Source organism: Perna viridis, chromosome 9 (assembly GCF_037379345.1).
Source record: "Perna viridis isolate PV_CMFRI_1.1 ecotype Kerala chromosome 9, ASM3737934v1, whole genome shotgun sequence".
NCBI classification, from domain to species: domain Eukaryota; kingdom Metazoa; phylum Mollusca; class Bivalvia; order Mytilida; family Mytilidae; genus Perna; species Perna viridis.
In genome coordinates, this window is record NC_142453.1 from 11,753,530 (window position 1) to 11,773,924 (window position 20,395).

Sequence of the window (20,395 nt, forward strand, 5' to 3'; positions counted from 1 at the left end):
TTTTAGAACACAGCAAAAATGACTTAATTTATTTCGTTGGTTTTTTTGTTTTGTTTTATTTTATCTTATGTTCTGTGTTTTTGTTTCCGTATATTTTTGTTTGATGGTAATCTCCTTTTACAGTTCGATACAAGTTCTTGTCGTATTTTTATCAAATGTTTCGTTCTTTAGTTCCGATCTTTTTTAACTGGAAACTGGAAACGTGTTGTATGTTTTAATTGGAATTGTACTGTTTTCGTCCTTTTCGCAAACTGTTATCATTTTCAGTTTACTGATAAAGGTGCCGATTTGTTGACATCAGGTTAACTAAGTGTTTCAGTTTTCGGTATATTGGGCTTATAGTTCAGAGGATAGGGAAATCGTTAAAGTCATGGACCAATTTCGCCAGGGCAATAACAATATACTTAATAGTTAAATCGCCGACCACGAAGTGGAGGTGACGTATTGTTTCTAATGTGTTTCTTCTTCTTCTTCTTCTTATTATTATTATTATTATTATTATTATTCTGCTGTCATAAAAAGTGTTGACAGTGTTCGCCCTTTTTCACTAAAGTGGCCAGTCCGACTGAGATGAGTTAGAACTACTCTTCGAAGGATGGAGAACTTCAAAAACAATTGTTGAAAATTGGAGATATGAGATATCTGATGCTCCAATTTTCAAATTGCCGATCAGAATTTGACCAAAGTTGATATATATATTCAGCTCAATGGACCAAACAAAATTCTGAAAAAAAAATCGCGTGCGTCTCGGCCTTTTTTCAAAATGGCCGCCAACGCGATCGAAAATTCAAATTTGTCCGATTTTGATGAAAATTATTATCTAGTTTCTTTGAGTCGTCCCGATAAACAAACTGTGGCTCAATCGGCAATTTAAACTACGTATCGGCCGCCAGTTTGAAAGTGGCCGCCACTGCGATCGAAAATTTTAATTTGTCCGATTTTGATGAAAATTAATATCTAGGTTTTTGAAGTCATCCCGATCAAGAATCTACAGCTCAATCGATAATTTGAACTGTGTATCCACCGCCATTTTAAAAAATGGCCGCCACCGCGATGAAAAATTCAAAGTTGTTCGCTTTCGACGAAATTGGGTATCCAGGTTCTTTGCGCTGCCTCGATTAATAATAAAAAGTTCATCTGGCGATATGTTTCTCAAAAGACCGATGAGGAAATGGGAGGCGACTTCGACATGTTTTTATGGAAACGTAAATTTTAATTTTTCTTACATTAATTCGCGTATTTTATATTTTTACGAATGAATGAAATCATGGAAAATTGCCAAATTTTCTTTAAGTAACAGCGTTGAATAACATTGATAGAAATATAACATGTTTTTGTTAAAATGTTTGACAGCTTGATAGACAAAAGCAACTTGTGGGGCATGGCATTAATACCCTTCCGGAGCACATGATGTCACCCTCGTTTTTTTTTCATTTGAGTTTTTGTATTATTTTATGTGCTGTCGTGTCTTTTCTTCCTTATTTAAAAAAAGTGACTGTCTTATCGTTGTACCGGGCATGAATGAAAAAGAAGGGTAATCCATACTTCTTCAGTTTTTATACGTAATATCTGAGTTAAAGAAATCACCGACATCCGATGCATTCATAGTATTAAAGCGGAAGCGCTATGCGATTAGCAACATATTTTTAAGCAGGTTATGAACTATATAAAATTATATTAAAAAAAATGGAAAAGACACCAATTGAAATCAAGCGCAATCTTGAATTTGCGTTAATTTGTATAATCTGTATGTCGACGATTTGTTAACACCCCAAGATATGAAAGCACAAAGTAATTATCAGTGTCATTTTCCCAGGATTCCGATCACAATAGCACCAGAGCTGTTAGCATGTCCGATTTTTTTTCATTGAAATCTGTAATAAACGAATGTTAAAAAATTCCAAACATGCAAATTTTCAAAGGATCGGAATGTGAAACCGTACAAAAATAGATGAAATACCTTTGCGATATTTTTTTATTTACTTGAAATCTTTCAGACGGTAATTTCCAAAGAAGAGCTTTTTCAAGCATTACAAGAAATGATTCACAACAAATTCTAGATGGTGAAAAAGGTGCTTGATGCGTGTTGGTTTGTTTGTGTGTTTATTTATTTAATTATTTATTTATTGCTTTAAAATAAATAACCACATGAATAGCGAACAATGATGTTTCGTCCCTGACTTTGGTATTTTTTTCTTATGTTATTCCGTAATTGACATATTTTTTCGAAGTACCAGTTGCATTTTTATAATTCCTTATATTCCTAGATCAACACATCCCTTACCAAACTTATAACCGATTTGCGACCTATTCATGAGAATAAATGCGCTTTTCTATTACGCAGCAGACACGCATCCTTCCCCAGTCAGGAGATGTTAGTCATGAATGTGTCTTTGTGTCGTTATTTTACATTTTAGTTCGAGTTTGAAGAAGTATAATCGTTCTGGTACCGTGGATTAATTTTGTTGTCGTGGCTTTTCAGAGCTTACTGAGATCTCTGAAAGTATTTACTATGTTGCGTTTCATCATATGAGTTTTGTTAATATTGTCTATGGGGAAAATGACGGAGATTTGCCCAAGTCCTCTAATTTTTGTATACCTTTACTTTTGAATGCTTTAGTACAAGGACAGCATTGTTTCGATCCTAAATTGTTAGTTTATTGTTCCTCTGGAATATATTTATGCATAGAGTCAACATAGTAAGTTACTTAGCTTTTATTGACGCCATCAGAGTGTGTATAAGCTTCTTGATGATTGTTCCATATTCATATTTTTGGGTGTATCTTTAGCCCAAGGGTGTGTTATGAAGACTTCTTATAATAATTAGAATGAACTGATTAGTCCATAGTTAAAAGTCTTGGGAAGTTACTAATCATTTGGAAGGATATCAGGTTATAGTCTGTTTGTGACACACTGCCCTACTGAATAAACTTCACATTCAAGAAGGCCTGCTAGTTGTTATGATTTTTTTTCAGAGAAAGTTGTTTGCTTTTCGCATTCTGTTACAGAACTTAGGCTATCTTCTGGTCTTCAGCCATTGAAACTTCCACAAATCTTAAATTTGCAGAAACAAAGAATGTGAAAAGCCTATTGACAGTAACTCATCTACCTTGTTTTTCAAGACATTGCATCAAAATATAATTAAGGTAACTCTTATAAATCATTGGAACGTTTGTATTCAGGCTCTTTATATCAATCTCGTATAAGCATCAAAGTAACTTGGATTGATTTCATTCTGTTTCAAATGAAAGCTTGAAAGGCTCTGGTGAAATTGAATATAATAAGAACAAATTACTGAGTTATGTCACGCACCTTAATTATATTAATATCCTTAAAATCTGTTAAAAATTTTGGACTTATCATACAAATAAGTGTGAATAGATGGTTGAACAAACTGTGGCATACCATAGTATGGCAGGCAAAAGTTAGGCACATAAAATAAACAATGTTAATTTGAATATACTTTTTTTTAATTTTGAATGAAACTGTTTTCACAAATACACTTTACAGAAAAGATATGAAAATCATTATGAGGAGAACATTTTCCATAAGAATTATATTAAAAATCATGTTATGCATTGGTTTATAAAGGTTAAAGTTCACAGTTATTTTTGGTATTGTCAAAAAAACATGGCACAAATACAATTATTGCCAACAGAACTGGTCACTACAGATATGTAACATTACACACAGGGATACAGTCAAATCTTTGGCACAAGTTTTAAGTTGCCATGGTATTATATAAATAAATACCCTTTAATAATAAACGCTGCATCTTTTAAATAAATAGCTACTCTAAACAAATGGCTAAATTTTCTGGAAAATCCACAAAACGAAAACAAGGATACTGCTATAGTCTATATACCCACCATAAATTAATCAAATACAAATCTGTAGCTCTTGGTTTTGAAAATATGGAAAAGTCTTCAGTTCATTTACTTAAATAATAGTTTTTAGATGTAACCTTTTCATTGATGAAAATTTTCAAATTCAATGAAAAAAAACATGACAAAGGAAAAGGTAATCGTCAAGTTTGATGAATGTGGAAATTGCATAAATTATTTTTTGCAGAATGCATATGAGACAAGCATAGTCAATAAATACAAAAAATAAACAAATATTATATGATACTTGTATAAAATTTCATCATTAACTAGCCAAAAATGACCAGCAACAATATCTTTACAATTAACAAGGTTAGGGGTCAAAGTTGAAAGGTTATATGGTTTCTACAGGTAATTAAGCTTTCAATCTGATACATGGGATTAACATTTTGACATTTTTTTTTCATTTTTCTTCACTTTAATGGCTCTTATCTTAATAAAATAAAACAATTGTTCATTCTGGAAATGTTTTCACTTTATCCGTCTTAAAACCTTGTAGAAAATCTTGGTATTACTTCCAGTAATGCAACATTTTTTAGAATGTTTTGTTTAAAAATCAAGAGAACAATACATTTATTTAAGTAAACCCAAAGAAACAATTGTCTAAGATGAAATCCCATATAACGAATTGCTCTAGAGAGTCGCTACAGGACACACAAATAGAGATTCATTAATTAAAGGATATAGATGTCTCTTTATGCGAACATTTAATTAATTAATGAAAATACCATATCATGAAGAGGTCTACGATAACAAATGATTTCTATCTGAGGGGTTTTGTTGTCTGTGACTACCTTTTCGGGGGTGGTGCTATTTCTTTAGTTATCTCTCCTTTGTATTAAGTTCTTTACATTCAAAGTCAAGGCCTACCCATAATACTACAGTCAGTTAATATGAGTTTTCAAATCCTTGAGGTGTTCATCACTAGTACCTTTCTGAAATTGTTTGCATGAGAGGGAGTTGAATTTAATTTAGAAGAAAATATGAAGTGGCAAGTCAGGGTATACAAAATTTTTAAACTGAGTCAATTGACAACCATAATTTAACAAGATTTGGTATTTTCATTAACAGTCCTACTCTATTCCTACTCTAGTCAATGGATATAACAAACTCAATCTAAAAATAGATTGAGGTGTATCCATACAAATGTGTATTCCCTGAGTTTATCATTTAATGCATCTGCAAAAATTGATCTTTAAAACTGTTTGTCAGTACATAACAATTTCCACACTCTACACAAAATAGCAGTGTCCTTGTTTTTATTCTCTTTGTTCCCAGAAGAAGGAATGTCCCTTTAGTATTTTTATCTCAATCACACTTTCCTATAAAAGAAAATAGTTCAAAACATCTCAAAAACTGTTGTGTTAAAAATGCTCTTTGAAATTATCACAATATTATTATATGAGAATCTATTTGGTACCTAACAAGCCTATACATAAGATTTATAATTTTTTTGACTAGTTTAAAAAAATCATTTCATGCAAATTTTGGCATGCAATCTAACCTAAAATTGACCACCAGTTCCAAGTTACCATGCAGAGATACTCCTAATCCTCATCTCCAATGTTTTGTCATAGCCTACTTCAAAGACTTTATTTCCTGTTATTAATATGGCCATTATGATAAAAATCTGCTTACAACACACAAAGGATGTTTGTTGATTGAGAAGTATCCATTAATCTTTAGCATGGTAACTTTTAACTGGAAAAACAGCTAACAGTAAAAAGACTGGCTTTTAGTATAAAACTAATATATTATAAGTAACTCTATTTTAAACCTATGGTGTATAAATTAAAGACATTTGATGTACATGAGAAAATACAAGCACCAATTTCTGTTTTTGAGATGTTCTGAACCCAATTCTTTTAAATAATTTAGCGTTGATACCACCTGCCAGAAAGTATGAATGAATTATCAAAATCTACATCGATCAAAAACCATATTTACAAAGACAAATACACAGAAATATAAATATTAACGAAAAAATTTTGTGTGAAATAATTTTTAACTTAACGAAGGTCATTTACATAATGTAACGATACACACCCTACTACTGTTAACTACTATTACTAACTAAACTAGGTCACTGACCTAGTTATCACAGATAGTTAAGTAAGGGGAGATCTCAAAACAACTTTATGTCTGTAAAACTAACTACTGAGAAAGCCCAAAAGATTACTCCACATTATGGAGCTTCAGATCTTAAAATATATATTTGAAACTAAATAAAAATCTGACTAATATGCAGACAAAAATCATTGAGATGCCCCCCTATCTTCTGTGATTGAGACATATTCTTTGTACTTTGGACCCTGACGAATAATCATAATTGTACATTTAACTTATTCAGTATACACATAGCACTAAGGGCAGTTCCTCTGAATATTTATGTGCCTTTCCATGCAAACACAGACACAGAAGTTTTACAATTAAAGCCAGTATGTACAAACATAGACATGAAAACAAAAACGTCACATTCATGACCTAAAAACGTATTTGGCAGGTGCGTAATTAAAATAAAAAAAGGAAACCAAAAATAACAGATAATGCCTTCAATCACTTAAGAAAAGCCAGAAAGACAAAATATTTAAGCAGAATTTTTTTTTCAAATTATGAAATAATACATGTAAATTTCATCTAAGTACAACATAGCCAAATATTGCAGTTTGGCTTAGTGTTATGTGATACAAACTGTAGATGTTATCACTTTTAGAATATTTTAATATTTTGAGACGAGAAAAAAAATATGCATATTTGCCAAATAATATGAATTACAAATCATAATATACTACTCTGCTATAAAAGCATAAGCTTTTGATATGCGTAAATTGTGTGCACATAAATGCATATTCTTCCAACATGTTTAATAATGAAACAATCTAACATGGATGATAAAATTTGCAGTTATAATAAGAGAACAACTAACATTTTAATGAGATGAAAATACAACCACTAACTTTACAATTATTTACAAGATATATATTTCATAAACTTCAATCATGACCTGATTTTGTACTGAAAATTTGTAAAGAAAAAAAAGCTCATGTGGTTATCTCCCTTTATAGAATTACCTCCCCTGAGGGAAAACCAGAATAGGTAGTTCTTGCATGGATCATTCTTACCCATCAAATCCCGTTTCATTTAATTTTTAAGGATACACTGTAAAGGAATACATTGCTACTTTAAAATAAGGAAAATGGTAACAATTTTAAAGAATGTTCTACTGTAGTGTAAACTATAGAAGATAATCTTTATCTAACTCTATCTCAGCACTTTTAAACTTTAGTGCGTAAAACAATTGTGTAGACCAGCACTATATATGAAAATTTGAAAAACATATAAACATGCATCAAGCATAGAATAGATTTTTGATGTATAACAGCAAAAGTAAAAAAAAATAATAATAAGTACAAAAAATTAAATTTTCCAAATGTAACCAATTTGTGAGGATTTAAAAAAAAACTTTCAAAATTTCATTAGACTTACTAAATTGTTTGTAACATGCAAGAATTTTTCTCTTCATTTTTCCCCGATTTGTTTTTTACTGATAAATGATAGATGCCTTATGAACACAGAGTTGAACAACAAAGCAAAGTACTGAACGACACAACAAAGTTATTGCCATTATATAATGTCCCTCGACATAAAAAAATCCACATTAATAACAAATAGTTTATATAAAAACGTTTAAAAGAAAAGGTTAAGTAGTCAGAGGTTTTGATTAAAAAAAAGACGGGGAAAATAACCAACTCGAAAAAACATTGAAAAGAAAATGTAGAAGTATAAAAAAGAGACACAAGGAAACCTAAATCTAAGTCATGCATTTTATCAGCCATTCATACATCTCATTTAACTTCCATCCAGGAAAAACTGTTCACATGAATTTAATGTGAATTTTAGAAAAGACTGGCATATTCACATAACACAAACTTCACATGAATCCTCCATTAAAAAACTTGTTGCACATGGGTTAATTTTCTCACCTGATGTGAAATTCATGTGAACATATTTTCCTGTGTAGAGAAATATAATGTCATCTTTTACACCCATGAAAAAAGTACTTTACTTAGTATCACATTATCCCAAAAATTATTTATAAAAATGACTTAATGAGAAATTAATCTAAGAATAAATACTATCAATAATAATAATATTAATAAAAATAATAATTATACTGAACTTTTGAAATGAATGAAAACTATGTGAAAATAGGTTAGATATGGCATTAAAAATTAAAGCAAGGCATTTCTTCCAGTTTATGAAATAAATTTATGTTTAAAGCAATAAAAAGAATTTCTTAAAAAGTAAATAACCAAAACAAGCAACAAATCCTTAAAAAAACCCCAACATTTTAAAATAAAGATAATAAAACTAAACTTTAACAAATTTAAAGCCAGAAAAAATATATTTCAAATCAGAAATCTGTGATGTGAATGCAAATAAAAATGATCAAAATAAAAATGTCATTAATTAAAATTAAAAAGTAAATATTCAATAAAAAGGGAAAATACTAACATGGAAATATAATACAACCTTTTTTATATACAGTTATCAACCTATTCACCAAAGCTACCTGAACATACATGTAAAACACTAAGAAAGATAAAGACTATACAACTTCAATTTTTTGTTCTCCATTTCCCATTTTTTTCTGACCTATATCAATATATCAATTCACTTCAATGTAACATTTTTTTTATTTCACAGCAATATTTTTGTGGACATTATATGGGATCAAATTACCAAATTTTCAAGTACCTGGTAACTTTTGTTCATGATTAAAAAAACGGACATAATATTTCACAAATACATTCAGGTAACTTTTAAAATGTCAACAATGGAAAATACACCTGGTACTCCACATCATCTTCAACATTGTTTAATCAAAATAAGTACAATCCAAAGTAATCACTAACCCAACCATCCCAAGATTTGTCTGTATTCATCTTCCTATGCATTCAGAATTTATTTATTCAGAAAAATCTGTCTTCACTAGTTTATTTACTGGTAAACTAATTTCCTTCCACTGATGTAACAAGGGAGGTAACTCTAAAATTTCATATAAACAACCTTTTTTAAGGAGCACAATGCAAAATGCATGCAATCTAATTTCTCCATATCACTAGACTCAGTTAAGACAGATCTCTCTTAATTATGTATTACACAATAAATGCAATACACATAAACAGTTCATAATATTACCACAGTTTAAAACAAAACATCATATATTCATATAACGAGTGTTTTTTATGCTACCTATAACATTTCATGTTTTAAGCAATTATGAAACAACAGCTAAAATAAATACAATGAGCTAAATAATTTGTTCTGATTATTGCTGACAGAAATTCAAGTTTTGTGGATAATTTAAAAATGTAAATATTGATGCTAACTACCAATATTTTTAACTGTTCAAAAAACGTACCTGGTATGTGCAATGAAGACATAATAAATATCTTTAATTATTTAGGAATTAAATCATATACCTGCATAAATTATCAACAAAACTTGAAGATACTGACAGCTTCTACCTCTGAGGAATTATTTTTTGGGTAGGAGTTCTGGTTCTTGGTTTTTCTTTTTCTACATTCAAATTTTGACTGCATAGAATAATTATGAATATACAACATTTTTGGTAAATTGCGTTATTTCAACAAACATTAAAAATACATCGCAACAATAAACCCAGTAAGAATTGATATATAAATATCCATGATAATAATTAATAAGCCATAAAAATTGTTAAACAATCAAGGTCTGAAGAAGGATTGATAAATGCACGTAGAGGGGCAATCCTTTGCTTCGAGACATTTCATTCCTTCAGCCAATGATCTTCATGTAAATAAGATCTGAAAGGAGACAAAACAAAACTCATCTCTTACCCAAATAATTGTAACAAACATAAAATACTTCTACTATAAAAAAAAAATTGATAGCCTATTTCCAGAACAATTTGGAAAGATGGGAAGTGTGTTTAAACATCACTTGGACTGTCTAGTTGTATTTGTACAATATTAAATTTAAAAACAGCTTGCATTACTTCGGCAAAATGAATTGCATTTAAGATCTAATTTGTTTGAAAATTTCAGTGCATACAACTATAAGATAGTGCATCATTGCAACTTCATAGGGACATGGCACCTGGTACAGCTAGTATGGCATTGCAGTACAAATAATTTTCATTGGCACGGTATGCCATACCTAAAATTTTGTGGAAAAAAAAACCAGTATTTTATGGCTGTCCCAAGAACCCCCAACAATGTCATTCTCACTGTACCAATCCAGAGTTGGACGCTACTCCTACCTTCTGTGTTCCTAGTTTCTAAAAGAAAATGTGGAAATACTTCAAACCTTTAAGTGGTTTCTATATATAAGCAGTCAACCAGTTGAAACTTGAATTTTCTACTCACCATATTTCCACCTTTGTCACTAATATCCATTCTGGAAACTTGTAGCTATAAGTTGGCCCTGAAAGATAAAACCAAAAATATTTTATTGCTTGGAAAAAGACAGAAAAGATACTCTGTGTCTCAGATTATCATTCTAAGCAATTGTCATACGAACGGTACCCATTTTGAAATTTCAGAATGTTAAATACAAAGCATAAAATATTTTGAAGAAAATTCAAACATTTCTGTATATGTAAATGAACAATAACAATGTGAATGTGACCACAACAATACCTAGGGAGACTATATACAATGTGAATGTGACCATAACAATACCTAGGGAGACTATATACAATGAGAATGTGACCATAACAACACCTAGGGAGACTATATACAATGATTAGTAAATCTTACAGCTAGGCTGTGTCCCAGGCTGAGGGCTGTTGGTTGGGGACTGGTTGCCTGGAGATACAGACTGTCCTGGCTGTTGTAGATATCCAAGGGACCAGGGCTGTTAGCCAGTGGTAGTCCTCGACTTGGTGAGGTAGTTGCGGGAAAGGCAGCTTGTGCCCCAATTCCATTCAGCATGGCTACAATAAAAAAATTTATTTTAATAATACTTAAAGTTTATAATTCCTGGTTAGTTGCTCTTTCACAATATGTAACAAGACATAAAATGCTTTTCGTTCTAATTCTGAGTTTAACATGACTTTTACGATCTCTATAGAACAATTAATGAAACAAGACTTAATAAAATCTTAATCACATAGATTATAGTACATTTATACACACTGGACTTGTAGCTTTAAAACTGGTTACCAGTATATATGTTCAATTTACAATACCAACTTAAGTTGTCCTTCTTTGTATTGAAAATGTTTATCCACCTTCAAACAATGTGTTTGTATACTAGTTCTACAAGTACGATATATCCTACCTGCTGTCACAAATACTTAATATGAACTAGTCTTTGAATTCCCGAAAAGTTATTTCTGTCATCTTGTCGGATTCCATTACATAATTTTTATTTCATGTTCTTTTATGTGTACGCTGAAAAATTTGTCTTCTTGTGGGTGATTTTATTGATTAATATTTCAATGTTGTACCCAATGTTTTCAATCCTGCTTGGATTTTAATTCCTAACATTGGTACAAGTTTCATGTTCTTTTTTTTCTGTTTGTATTTCATCTTGAGGTTCAAGTTGGGAAATTTTTGTTTTCATTTTTTCGGGTTTTCTGTCATTAGATCCCCTCATACCTGAGAGTCCTTGTGCACGCTGTGCATTAATCAGCTGTTCACTGACGCGTTGTAATGGAGAAGTAGTCATTGTATTTGGTTGTGGAGACGGCTCGCTACGTTGAATCTGTAATCCCCCTGCTGTCAGCTGACTAGTTTGGGCAGCACCTAGATCAGTAGCGTAAATGGCCGTTGGTGAGGCATGGCGATCACCGGCAGGGGAGGGGGCAGCAAGATAACTTGTGGTATAACCAGGGAAGCCTGAATAAGAGAGAATATTTCTCCTTAACATTTGTGACCTCTTACAAGCATAGGAAATGTCAAATATAAAATACCATGTAGAATTTAAAGGACCTCCATCTAATTTTATTATCCCTTATCCTCTAGAATGTAAACATTTACATACTATTAGTATACATAAAAGAAAATTTTAAATTTTTTTTCAGATGTCTAAAACTAATTTTTGGAATAATTTTTAAGATAACTACAGACTCAATCTATACCAATATAAATTGTTCAAAATTGTAGAAATTACATTTAGTAAATTTCTGGATAAATGGTATTTTTTTTATCCTTTTTGTATTTGATGGAGTCCCTTTTGATTCATGTATAAATATGAATTTATAATTGATGGTTACCATCGTTATAAAAATAATTGCACATTCCTATACTTTCCAGACATATCTCATCCCACCATGGCATTCCAAATGTAAAACTTTGACAAAACCACCATGGTTCCCAATCTTAGATTGTCGGAACAGTCATTATGGCTTTCCAAACTTAAATATTTGGCAAATGCAAGATATGGGAGAGAAATGTCAAATAATATATTCAGACTTGGCTTCCCTGGTTTTGCATGAACAAGAATAAAACAAGCACACAACAAAAGGTCAGCTATATATATACATCAGATCAATTCAAGCTCTCTAACTACCAAGATTTCTAAGCTTTTCCTATATTTGGCTAACATCAAAATTAGCATTCCAATTTAGTAACTTTCCTTGCTATTATCTATCTATCAGTATTTCTTATGATTAGATATGGCTACAAAACATATATGTTAGTTTTTTGTTCTATTTTTATATTTTAAATAATAAAACTGCCGAAAGTGAAAAATCTACAGTATAAAAATTAAGAACTAAAGTTTCGTTAAGTCAGTATTGTTACATGCAAAACACTACCAAAAGCATAACTAATGACTAATGAAAATAAAAACATCGAATTCTATAAAGCAGAATTTCATTGATATCTTTCCGTGTGTGCTTGGTTTTCTACAGTTGCATGCAAAATCAGCGGAGCCAGAATCACTTCAAGGTCATATTATCAAAGTTCAAAGGTCAAATCATCAAAGACAACAATTCAATCAAAGCTGTAAAAAACATGCATAATTATTGCATCCAATGAACAGAGCTGTTTTGTTTTTTTATATGAAAGGTTTAGGTCAAAGACAGGAGACATTTCTATAAGACAGAGTTGTCTCCCTTGCCTTATGTTCTCTGCTTCTCGTTAGTAGATGTAATCACAGAATCACATTTAACTTTTCTTACTATCCTGCAGCTGAAATAAATTTCAAACATTCACAGGAACTGTTCAAGTTCAATTTGAAAATTCAAATGAAAAAAGGTATCAATTGTTTCAATGATTCCATAATATCTTTCTTATTTTATTCAAATATCACTTGAAATCTTGTGTAGCACTTTGAAGTATTTTCTTTTTTGTTACTCTAGATCTAGATATCACTTCTCATGAAATATTTTGCATGGTGAAACTTAATATGACTGCAGAGGCCAAACCCTGAATACAAATTTTCAGTCATATAAATATTAACTATCTTAGACTTTTCTATAAAAATCATCAGCCCTGTTCATTGGTAAATTGATTAATAAGATTATATAACTACATCAATGGTGAAGGTTTCAGACAAATTATGGCCCATGTTTCACAAAGATAATTTTGACATCTATCTACATATACAAATCAAGCAAGCCCTCCATCAATCCATGTTGAAATGTATACAGCCATTCTTGATAGAAAAAAAAATGTGTAACAAATATTTTCTTGATAACGGTCAATTCTATACTCAAATTTCTATTATTTTGTATCTAAAATTATTAAATATTTTTTATTAATCATGAAAATTTAAAGGTGTAATCATTTTTCTCAACAAGAACATTTCAACACATGATTAATCAAAAATTACAAACAATAAAAAAAAATACACAGCCAACCAGTTATCATAAAAAGTTTGACAAAATTTTGTTGATAAGTGTCAAAAATGGGAGAATCCAGCTGCACTTTCAACCTTCAACATGGAATGATAAAACAAGTTGACAAATTGTAGATTAAGTAACTATCACATTCATAACAAACATATACACATATCTATAATCAGCTACACAATAATATCTGAATACCACACATATGCAAATACAATATAATAACTACAGACTAAAGAACTTTAGCTTCACTGCAATTTTCATTTTTCTCTTTCTGTTGATTTCAAAAAGTCACACTCTAAACTAATTACATTTAACATGGACATATCTTGTTCTTGTTTCAATAATGTCACATTTGAAATATTGTTTTCGTAAATTACACAGTTTTATAAAAAGATACAAAATTCATTGTCAAAATTCTTAAAAGTAAAATATTTTTAAAACTTATTACTAGGAAAATCCCTACAGGAAGAAAATAGAAAATAAACAGTGAATTAAAAACTAAGCAAGTGTTATAATTTTCACAGCTACTTTTAAAATAGTACATAGTTATCTTGCTAGCAGAGAAGGGGAATAACTCTGTAAGGGTATTTAACTCCACAATATGTACGAGAGAAAATACGAAAAACAATACAAATAAACTCACAAAATACACTTTTTTATACTATTGAATGCTGGGAAAAATAAGCTTAAGCAACAGAGTAACACTAGGTGGCGCAGCATTGGTGCTTACCCGCGGTGCCTAACGGAAAACCTAAAACACTCCGTCCTACACCCCGTAATGCAGCAGTAGCACTGCGGGTAGCTGCCAAAGTGCCAGGTGTCAGAGCCGCCCCAGTTGAGGAACTTAGAGCTGTTCCAAGCCCTGCATGGTATAAATGTACACAGTCTTACTTATTGGAAATTTTAACCAACTGAAAATGACAAACTCCAAACACTAAGTTTCTACTTTCTCATTGAAATATTTAGTTATCTTTTTATAAATATGAAATATTCAAAACTATAAAACTTGCCTTTCTTTTTGATTCATTTTTAAAAATATGGAAAGAAGTTTATTTACGGCTTCTGTATGAGACTGTATAAACTTAACCTAAGAAGTTTGCTTCCAATATTTTTTTGTATTCCGAACCCAAACAACACTATGCATTGAAACTGTCGAGGGAATAAGATAAAATATTTAAAAGTGTAAAAAGTTGTATGTAACAAAATGTTTATTCTTATTGAATATCATTCCAATCATACAAGATAATGAGTAGTATACATAGCACATGAAAATTTGTGCAACATGTAGTTTTTCCATAAAATTTTAAAAGTAACAACATAAAGTTTTGGGTTACAACATTAAGTTAGGGACCTTGTAAAATCTGCACATAAAATGTGCATTTGTTTGTCAAAACTTTTTGCCTTTACCATCAGTTGAAAGAATGTAGAATAGGACTCAAGTTATTATCAGTGGACAGGGTTTTAATGGTACTTGAAAATCACATGTTTACTGCAACCTAATTTTCTAGATTTTGTTTAGGTAAAATGTGTGAAAATTCCATGTTATAATAATAAAAAAAATATTCCACTGTTTTGTTAATCAACTGAATGAAATATTTATCAATTTCATAATTGCTATAAACATTTTAATTTTTATAATGTACCCAATTTTTTTCAAAACTTAATTTTTACACTATGAAACACTTGATTATTTTTCAAACAGTAAAAATTAATATCAGCACAATTATTCATCAGGCAGATTCTGCTAAAAATTAGCAACCATGAAAATATGTTTATACAGTACCCTGTGAAGATAGTAACATCAATGCTAAATAATTACGTTCTAAATTTGTATTTAATTATTATTACTCTGTCTTCATAAGAATTTCAAATAAAACACGGGATAGTTCTATTACATTTGGTTTCAACTAAATCTAGATCTACATTCTTTCATTAGTTTGGTAAAGATTAATATTGCAAACATCCATTGATTAAAAAAAAAACAGAATTCCCTGACAATGTCAACCAAAAATATGATTTTTTTAAGAAAAATTAAATTTGGCACCTGATAAATTCAACTTCTTAGAAAATATGAAGAATAGTAAATAATGTGGACAGATAATAATTTTGGTAACTTATTGTACATAACTAAAAAAATTGCAATTGCACAAAAATATCATGGCCATGGTCATATGTTTTGGTCTTTCAGTGAGAAACTCTTTGTAATGATGAATAAATAAAACTTCAAAAATATACAACTTAAATAAAATGAAAATGGAGAAAAAGGAAAAAAAATATCAAATTTTGCATCACATTGAAAAGCACCTAGCAATATCAAGAAGAAAAAAAAGATAGCAAACAATTTTCTAGCACATGTAAATGGTAAAAATAAAAATGGAGTATACATAAAATATCAACCAAAAAATAATACATGGTAAGGTTCATTTGGATTTACAGAGAGATCCCTAAAATGCTACAAAACTGGACACATTTTACTTCACAATATTTTACACAGGAAAAACCTGTTCACATAAAATTCTTATGATTTTCAAACTAAAAAACCTAATATATTCTGCAGAATTCACTAAAAAAATTGTGTATTTCACAAAAAATTTTCAATAAAAATTATGTCAATGTTAGGAGCACAATTTGTGTGTATTTTGTAAAGCATTACTAGTATACATTCATAAGTAGTATTTATCTAAGATATTTCAAGCAAAACGCAACTCACAAGAGATTTATGTGACACTCAACTCAATGTAAATTTCATTGGAAGCTTACCTCACCTGAATTTCATGTAAAACTCAAATCATAGGAATTTCAATGGAACTCAACTAGTGTGAAATTCATGCGAAGCTCAACTTGAATGAAATTTAATGAGAGCAATTTTCCTGTGTGAATTTTTTAAGTAACACGTACATTGTACAAAATACAAATGGCAAAACACGATACAAAGTTGTTTACACTGAATATTACAATACATTAAGTCAACAACATTATATATTTCGATATGAATTATTCAAGATTTGATAAAAATTGCATATTTTGAAATCAACAGTATATATTCAACAAACAAATTTACCATTTCAGCTCATTTCATAACAAAGTTTTGTCAACTGAAAACCCTCCGAACATTGAACAGGCAACTCTATTTTCCCAGGCAATGGTTACCCAAATGGCAAATTTGTTGTATCAAATTAATATAAGAATAAAATATCACATTTATAAAGGGCAGTCTCCACCATTATTTTTTTCTTACATTTATCTATTTATTTAAATTTAGATTATGACATTTTTTAAAACAAAATAAAGTTTGATTAATTGTTTTTAAATTCTAGGTACATGTATAAATTATTTATTTTTAAAACCAAGAATTATTCAGTATAAAGAATTAATTTCTTAAAAAATAAATTAATAAGAGATTTTTTTTGATTTTTCAAATGCTGCATATAATTAATATGAAATGATTCTGATAAATCATGCTGGCGGAGACAGACCCATTAAAACACATAAACCAATAAGATATGGTTCTCTTCAAAATTTAATACTGAAAAATTCTGTTAAAATATCACATCTATAGGATAAAAATGACCTGACTCAAAACCCATAAAACGTAAAATAAAGGCACTGATTGTAAAACAACAAAATGACTTAATATTGCTTCTGTTTTTATCTGATAAAATATTATATTTTTAGTTTTGACTTGGTCTGGTAATGCTGGAATTTTAATCATATTTTTAACTCAATTTAGCTCAATATTTCATATTTTATATAATTAAAGCATTATTTCAATATTCCTCAAGATAAGAGGGGCCTTTTTTAATATTTAATTTTTCACAAGTTAATATTTCCAAAACTTCTTATTCTTAACATTAAATCATATTTCATAATTCTTATTGCATTATTTTAGAAGGTCTGGAGTGATATTATGGCTCAGCTCTCATTAATATTGTATTACTGTATAATCTCATTTGGTTTAGATAGTCTAAATAAAATGTTAAATTATTTAAAATAAAAGAAAAAGAAATTGACACCAAAATAATTCAATTATAATTTGAGGTAGTTTTCTATTCGCCATTAGTATTTATTAATATTTTATAATCATAGAATTTATTGCTTCAATTTCATCACCTAAAATTTCAATAACTATTTATTAAAATAATTATATGATAAATTAAATTCTTAAAAACAAAAATAATTTAATTCAATCTAATTCTGCTGATTTGCTATCTATAAAGTTTATATTAATGCTAAAACAAAGCTAATTTTCAAATAAATAAATTAATTAATAAATAAGTACGTATTTGCTAATATATTACACAGAGTTATATATAATATAAAATAAATAATACTATATTTTTACATATATCTAGTTTGCAAATGCTAGGTCAGTATTTATTCAAATTAAGTGTTTTGAAAAAAATATCGCCTTAATCTTAATATTTTAATACGTCCTAGTTCTGAAATGATATGGTCAATAACAGATAAAAAAAATCACTGCTTACATAAAGGGGGTGTTCTATTTTACATTTGGCAAGAATTTCAATCATTATATACAAATACAAAAAACATGAATTTTTTAGATGAATGTAAATTTTGTCAACAGAAACAAATTCATTTGAATTTTTCACCCAACAACAATAATTGACACAGAGTATGAGACAATAATATGTTCAATAAATGCTGTTAATATCGGTAAATTTTCACATTTTTACATCAACACTTTCAATCTTCATCTTGTCATGTCATCCATATTTAGTTTCACTTCTGTTCATAAAATTGTGCCATGTAGCAGTTCTACTTGGAACATCTCAGGCCTGGCTGAAAACAACTGAGGAGTTTAGAAGGGATACCACTGCCCTAATTCTAATATTTCCATACCTGGTGGGTAATAATAGCCAGCTGGTGCAAGAGTCGGGAAACCACGTCCATAAGGAGAATACATAGCTGGGATAGTCCCTGGAAGCAGACCTGCAGCAAAGAGAAACAAACACTTTATTTGTTTATTAAGAGTCATGTAATTCTTCCCACAATTCAAAAAATATATTTCAAAGTTAATACACAAAAATATAATTGCAAATGAGGTAAGTTTGTATTAATGTTGTGTAGCAGGAAACAGCAGTTTTTTTTTTAAACAAATATCAAAAAAAAAAACTTCTATTTATAAATATCTTGCATTGAAAAAAATTTATCCATCATACAATCAACATAGAAATTATGCACTGAAAAAAAAAATACTGTGACATGCACTTTTCATATTTTTAAGTAAAGCCACAAAGAAGTAGATGAAAGTGACTATTGTTACTCATTAAACATGTTATATAATCAGGTTTTCAAAGTTGTCTTATTACAGTTTAATGTAGAATTTGGAAGGCCGGTTCAACCTTGAATCTTGGACGAATTTTCTTCTTGCTTTCTCTGTGCAAACATGCAGAACACTAATGGAAAAAAATACATCTAAAACATCTACATTTCTACAGCTATAAATAACAGTACCAATAAATCTTAAGCATGCAAAACTTCTAAGTTCAACAGCAAAAAGGATAGGAGCAGATGGCGTGAATGGAAAAATAACAAATTTCATTAAAATATTTCATTTGAGAAAGCAAACGAATTAATTAAAAAGTAGAGAGAAAGATATTAAAGTAATGCATCACAATTTGAAGTTCTTTTTGTCAACATATTAACATGCTGGTGAAAAGTCGTGAACTTAACCAGCACAAAGAAACCAAAACTGGATCAAAATCAGACAGCACTCAGTCAATCTGTAGAAAGATCACATGACCAGGGAAAAGACTTACACATCTCTGGAACGACCATGTCGCTTGGTATTTCCCAAACAATTTCGCCATCTTCTGTCACTACGAAAGGATTAGAAAAGGGAAAGATAATCAGTTTTAGTGGCGCCAGAAATTTAAGCACACACACAAGTACAGATTTTAGCAAATGACAATATGTGTTTCTTTGCTCACTAATAATATTTTCAGAATAGGGTTTCAATCTAATGAAGCCAACACAGAATTTCTTTATAAGATTTGTTCAAATTTTGTCAATGAAGCCAGCACAGATTTTTATATATAGTTTGTTTTCATCTTTAGAGGATTTCTAAACAGAAATAGCTGAAATATAAACCCTTAGTGCTTTGTTCACATAAAAGCAAGTAAATACAAATGACCATAGAAATACAGCATATGAAGTTATTCAAAACCAAATCCTATGTGCTGTATTTAAGATGAAGTCTACTTAATCCACGAAATATAAGTGTCATTTGCTAAAATCAGCACTGTAAAGAGCCTCAGTGTTAATTTCCATATAACTTTAAAGTGTTCATCTACACATAAAAAAATCATGAGCTGTTTACTTCAGGGAAATCAAAGGGGAGGTAATTCTAATTTTTCAAGTCACTTATATTGGCCAAGTAAATTGGGAATGAAACAACAGGAGATTCAAAACTGTTTTAATAGTTGTCAGAAGTTATTTTATATGTTTAAAAACTCCTAAAAAATAAAATAAAATACTTTTAATACTTCTGATTAATTTATCAAAATAAAAATGAGACCAGTGACCCCCTGTCCACCTTCCTGTCCCTAATCAACTACTACAACTACCATTACCAAGTAAACAGCTCAAATATTTCCAAAATAAAAATTCTGTTTAGATAATCTAACAATAAATCTACACAAGTGAT

The 20,395-nt window shown here is 29.8% G+C and overlaps 1 protein-coding gene across 3 annotated transcripts in view; it reads right to left on the reverse strand.

Annotated features, from left to right (window-relative positions):
* Positions 1 to 3,448: 3,448 nt before the first annotated feature.
* LOC148606714 (RNA-binding protein Musashi homolog 2-like) overlaps positions 3,449 to 20,395 on the reverse strand; it is a 104,538-nt gene continuing 87,591 nt past the window's right edge. For 2 of the 3 annotated variants that reach the window (XM_088545650.1, XM_088545652.1), the window contains 6 exons: positions 19,509 to 19,568; positions 18,589 to 18,678; positions 11,531 to 11,770; positions 10,688 to 10,863; positions 10,295 to 10,352; positions 3,449 to 9,733 (listed from right to left, as the gene is read on the reverse strand). In XM_088545650.1, the coding sequence (XP_088401776.1) occupies positions 10,314 to 10,352; positions 10,688 to 10,863; positions 11,531 to 11,770; positions 18,589 to 18,678; positions 19,509 to 19,568 (605 nt within the window). In that variant the 3' untranslated portion in view covers positions 3,449 to 9,733; positions 10,295 to 10,313. The remainder of the gene's footprint in view (positions 9,734 to 10,294; positions 10,353 to 10,687; positions 10,864 to 11,530; positions 11,771 to 18,588; positions 18,679 to 19,508; positions 19,569 to 20,395) is intronic. The other variant, XM_088545651.1, reaches the window with a different exon arrangement.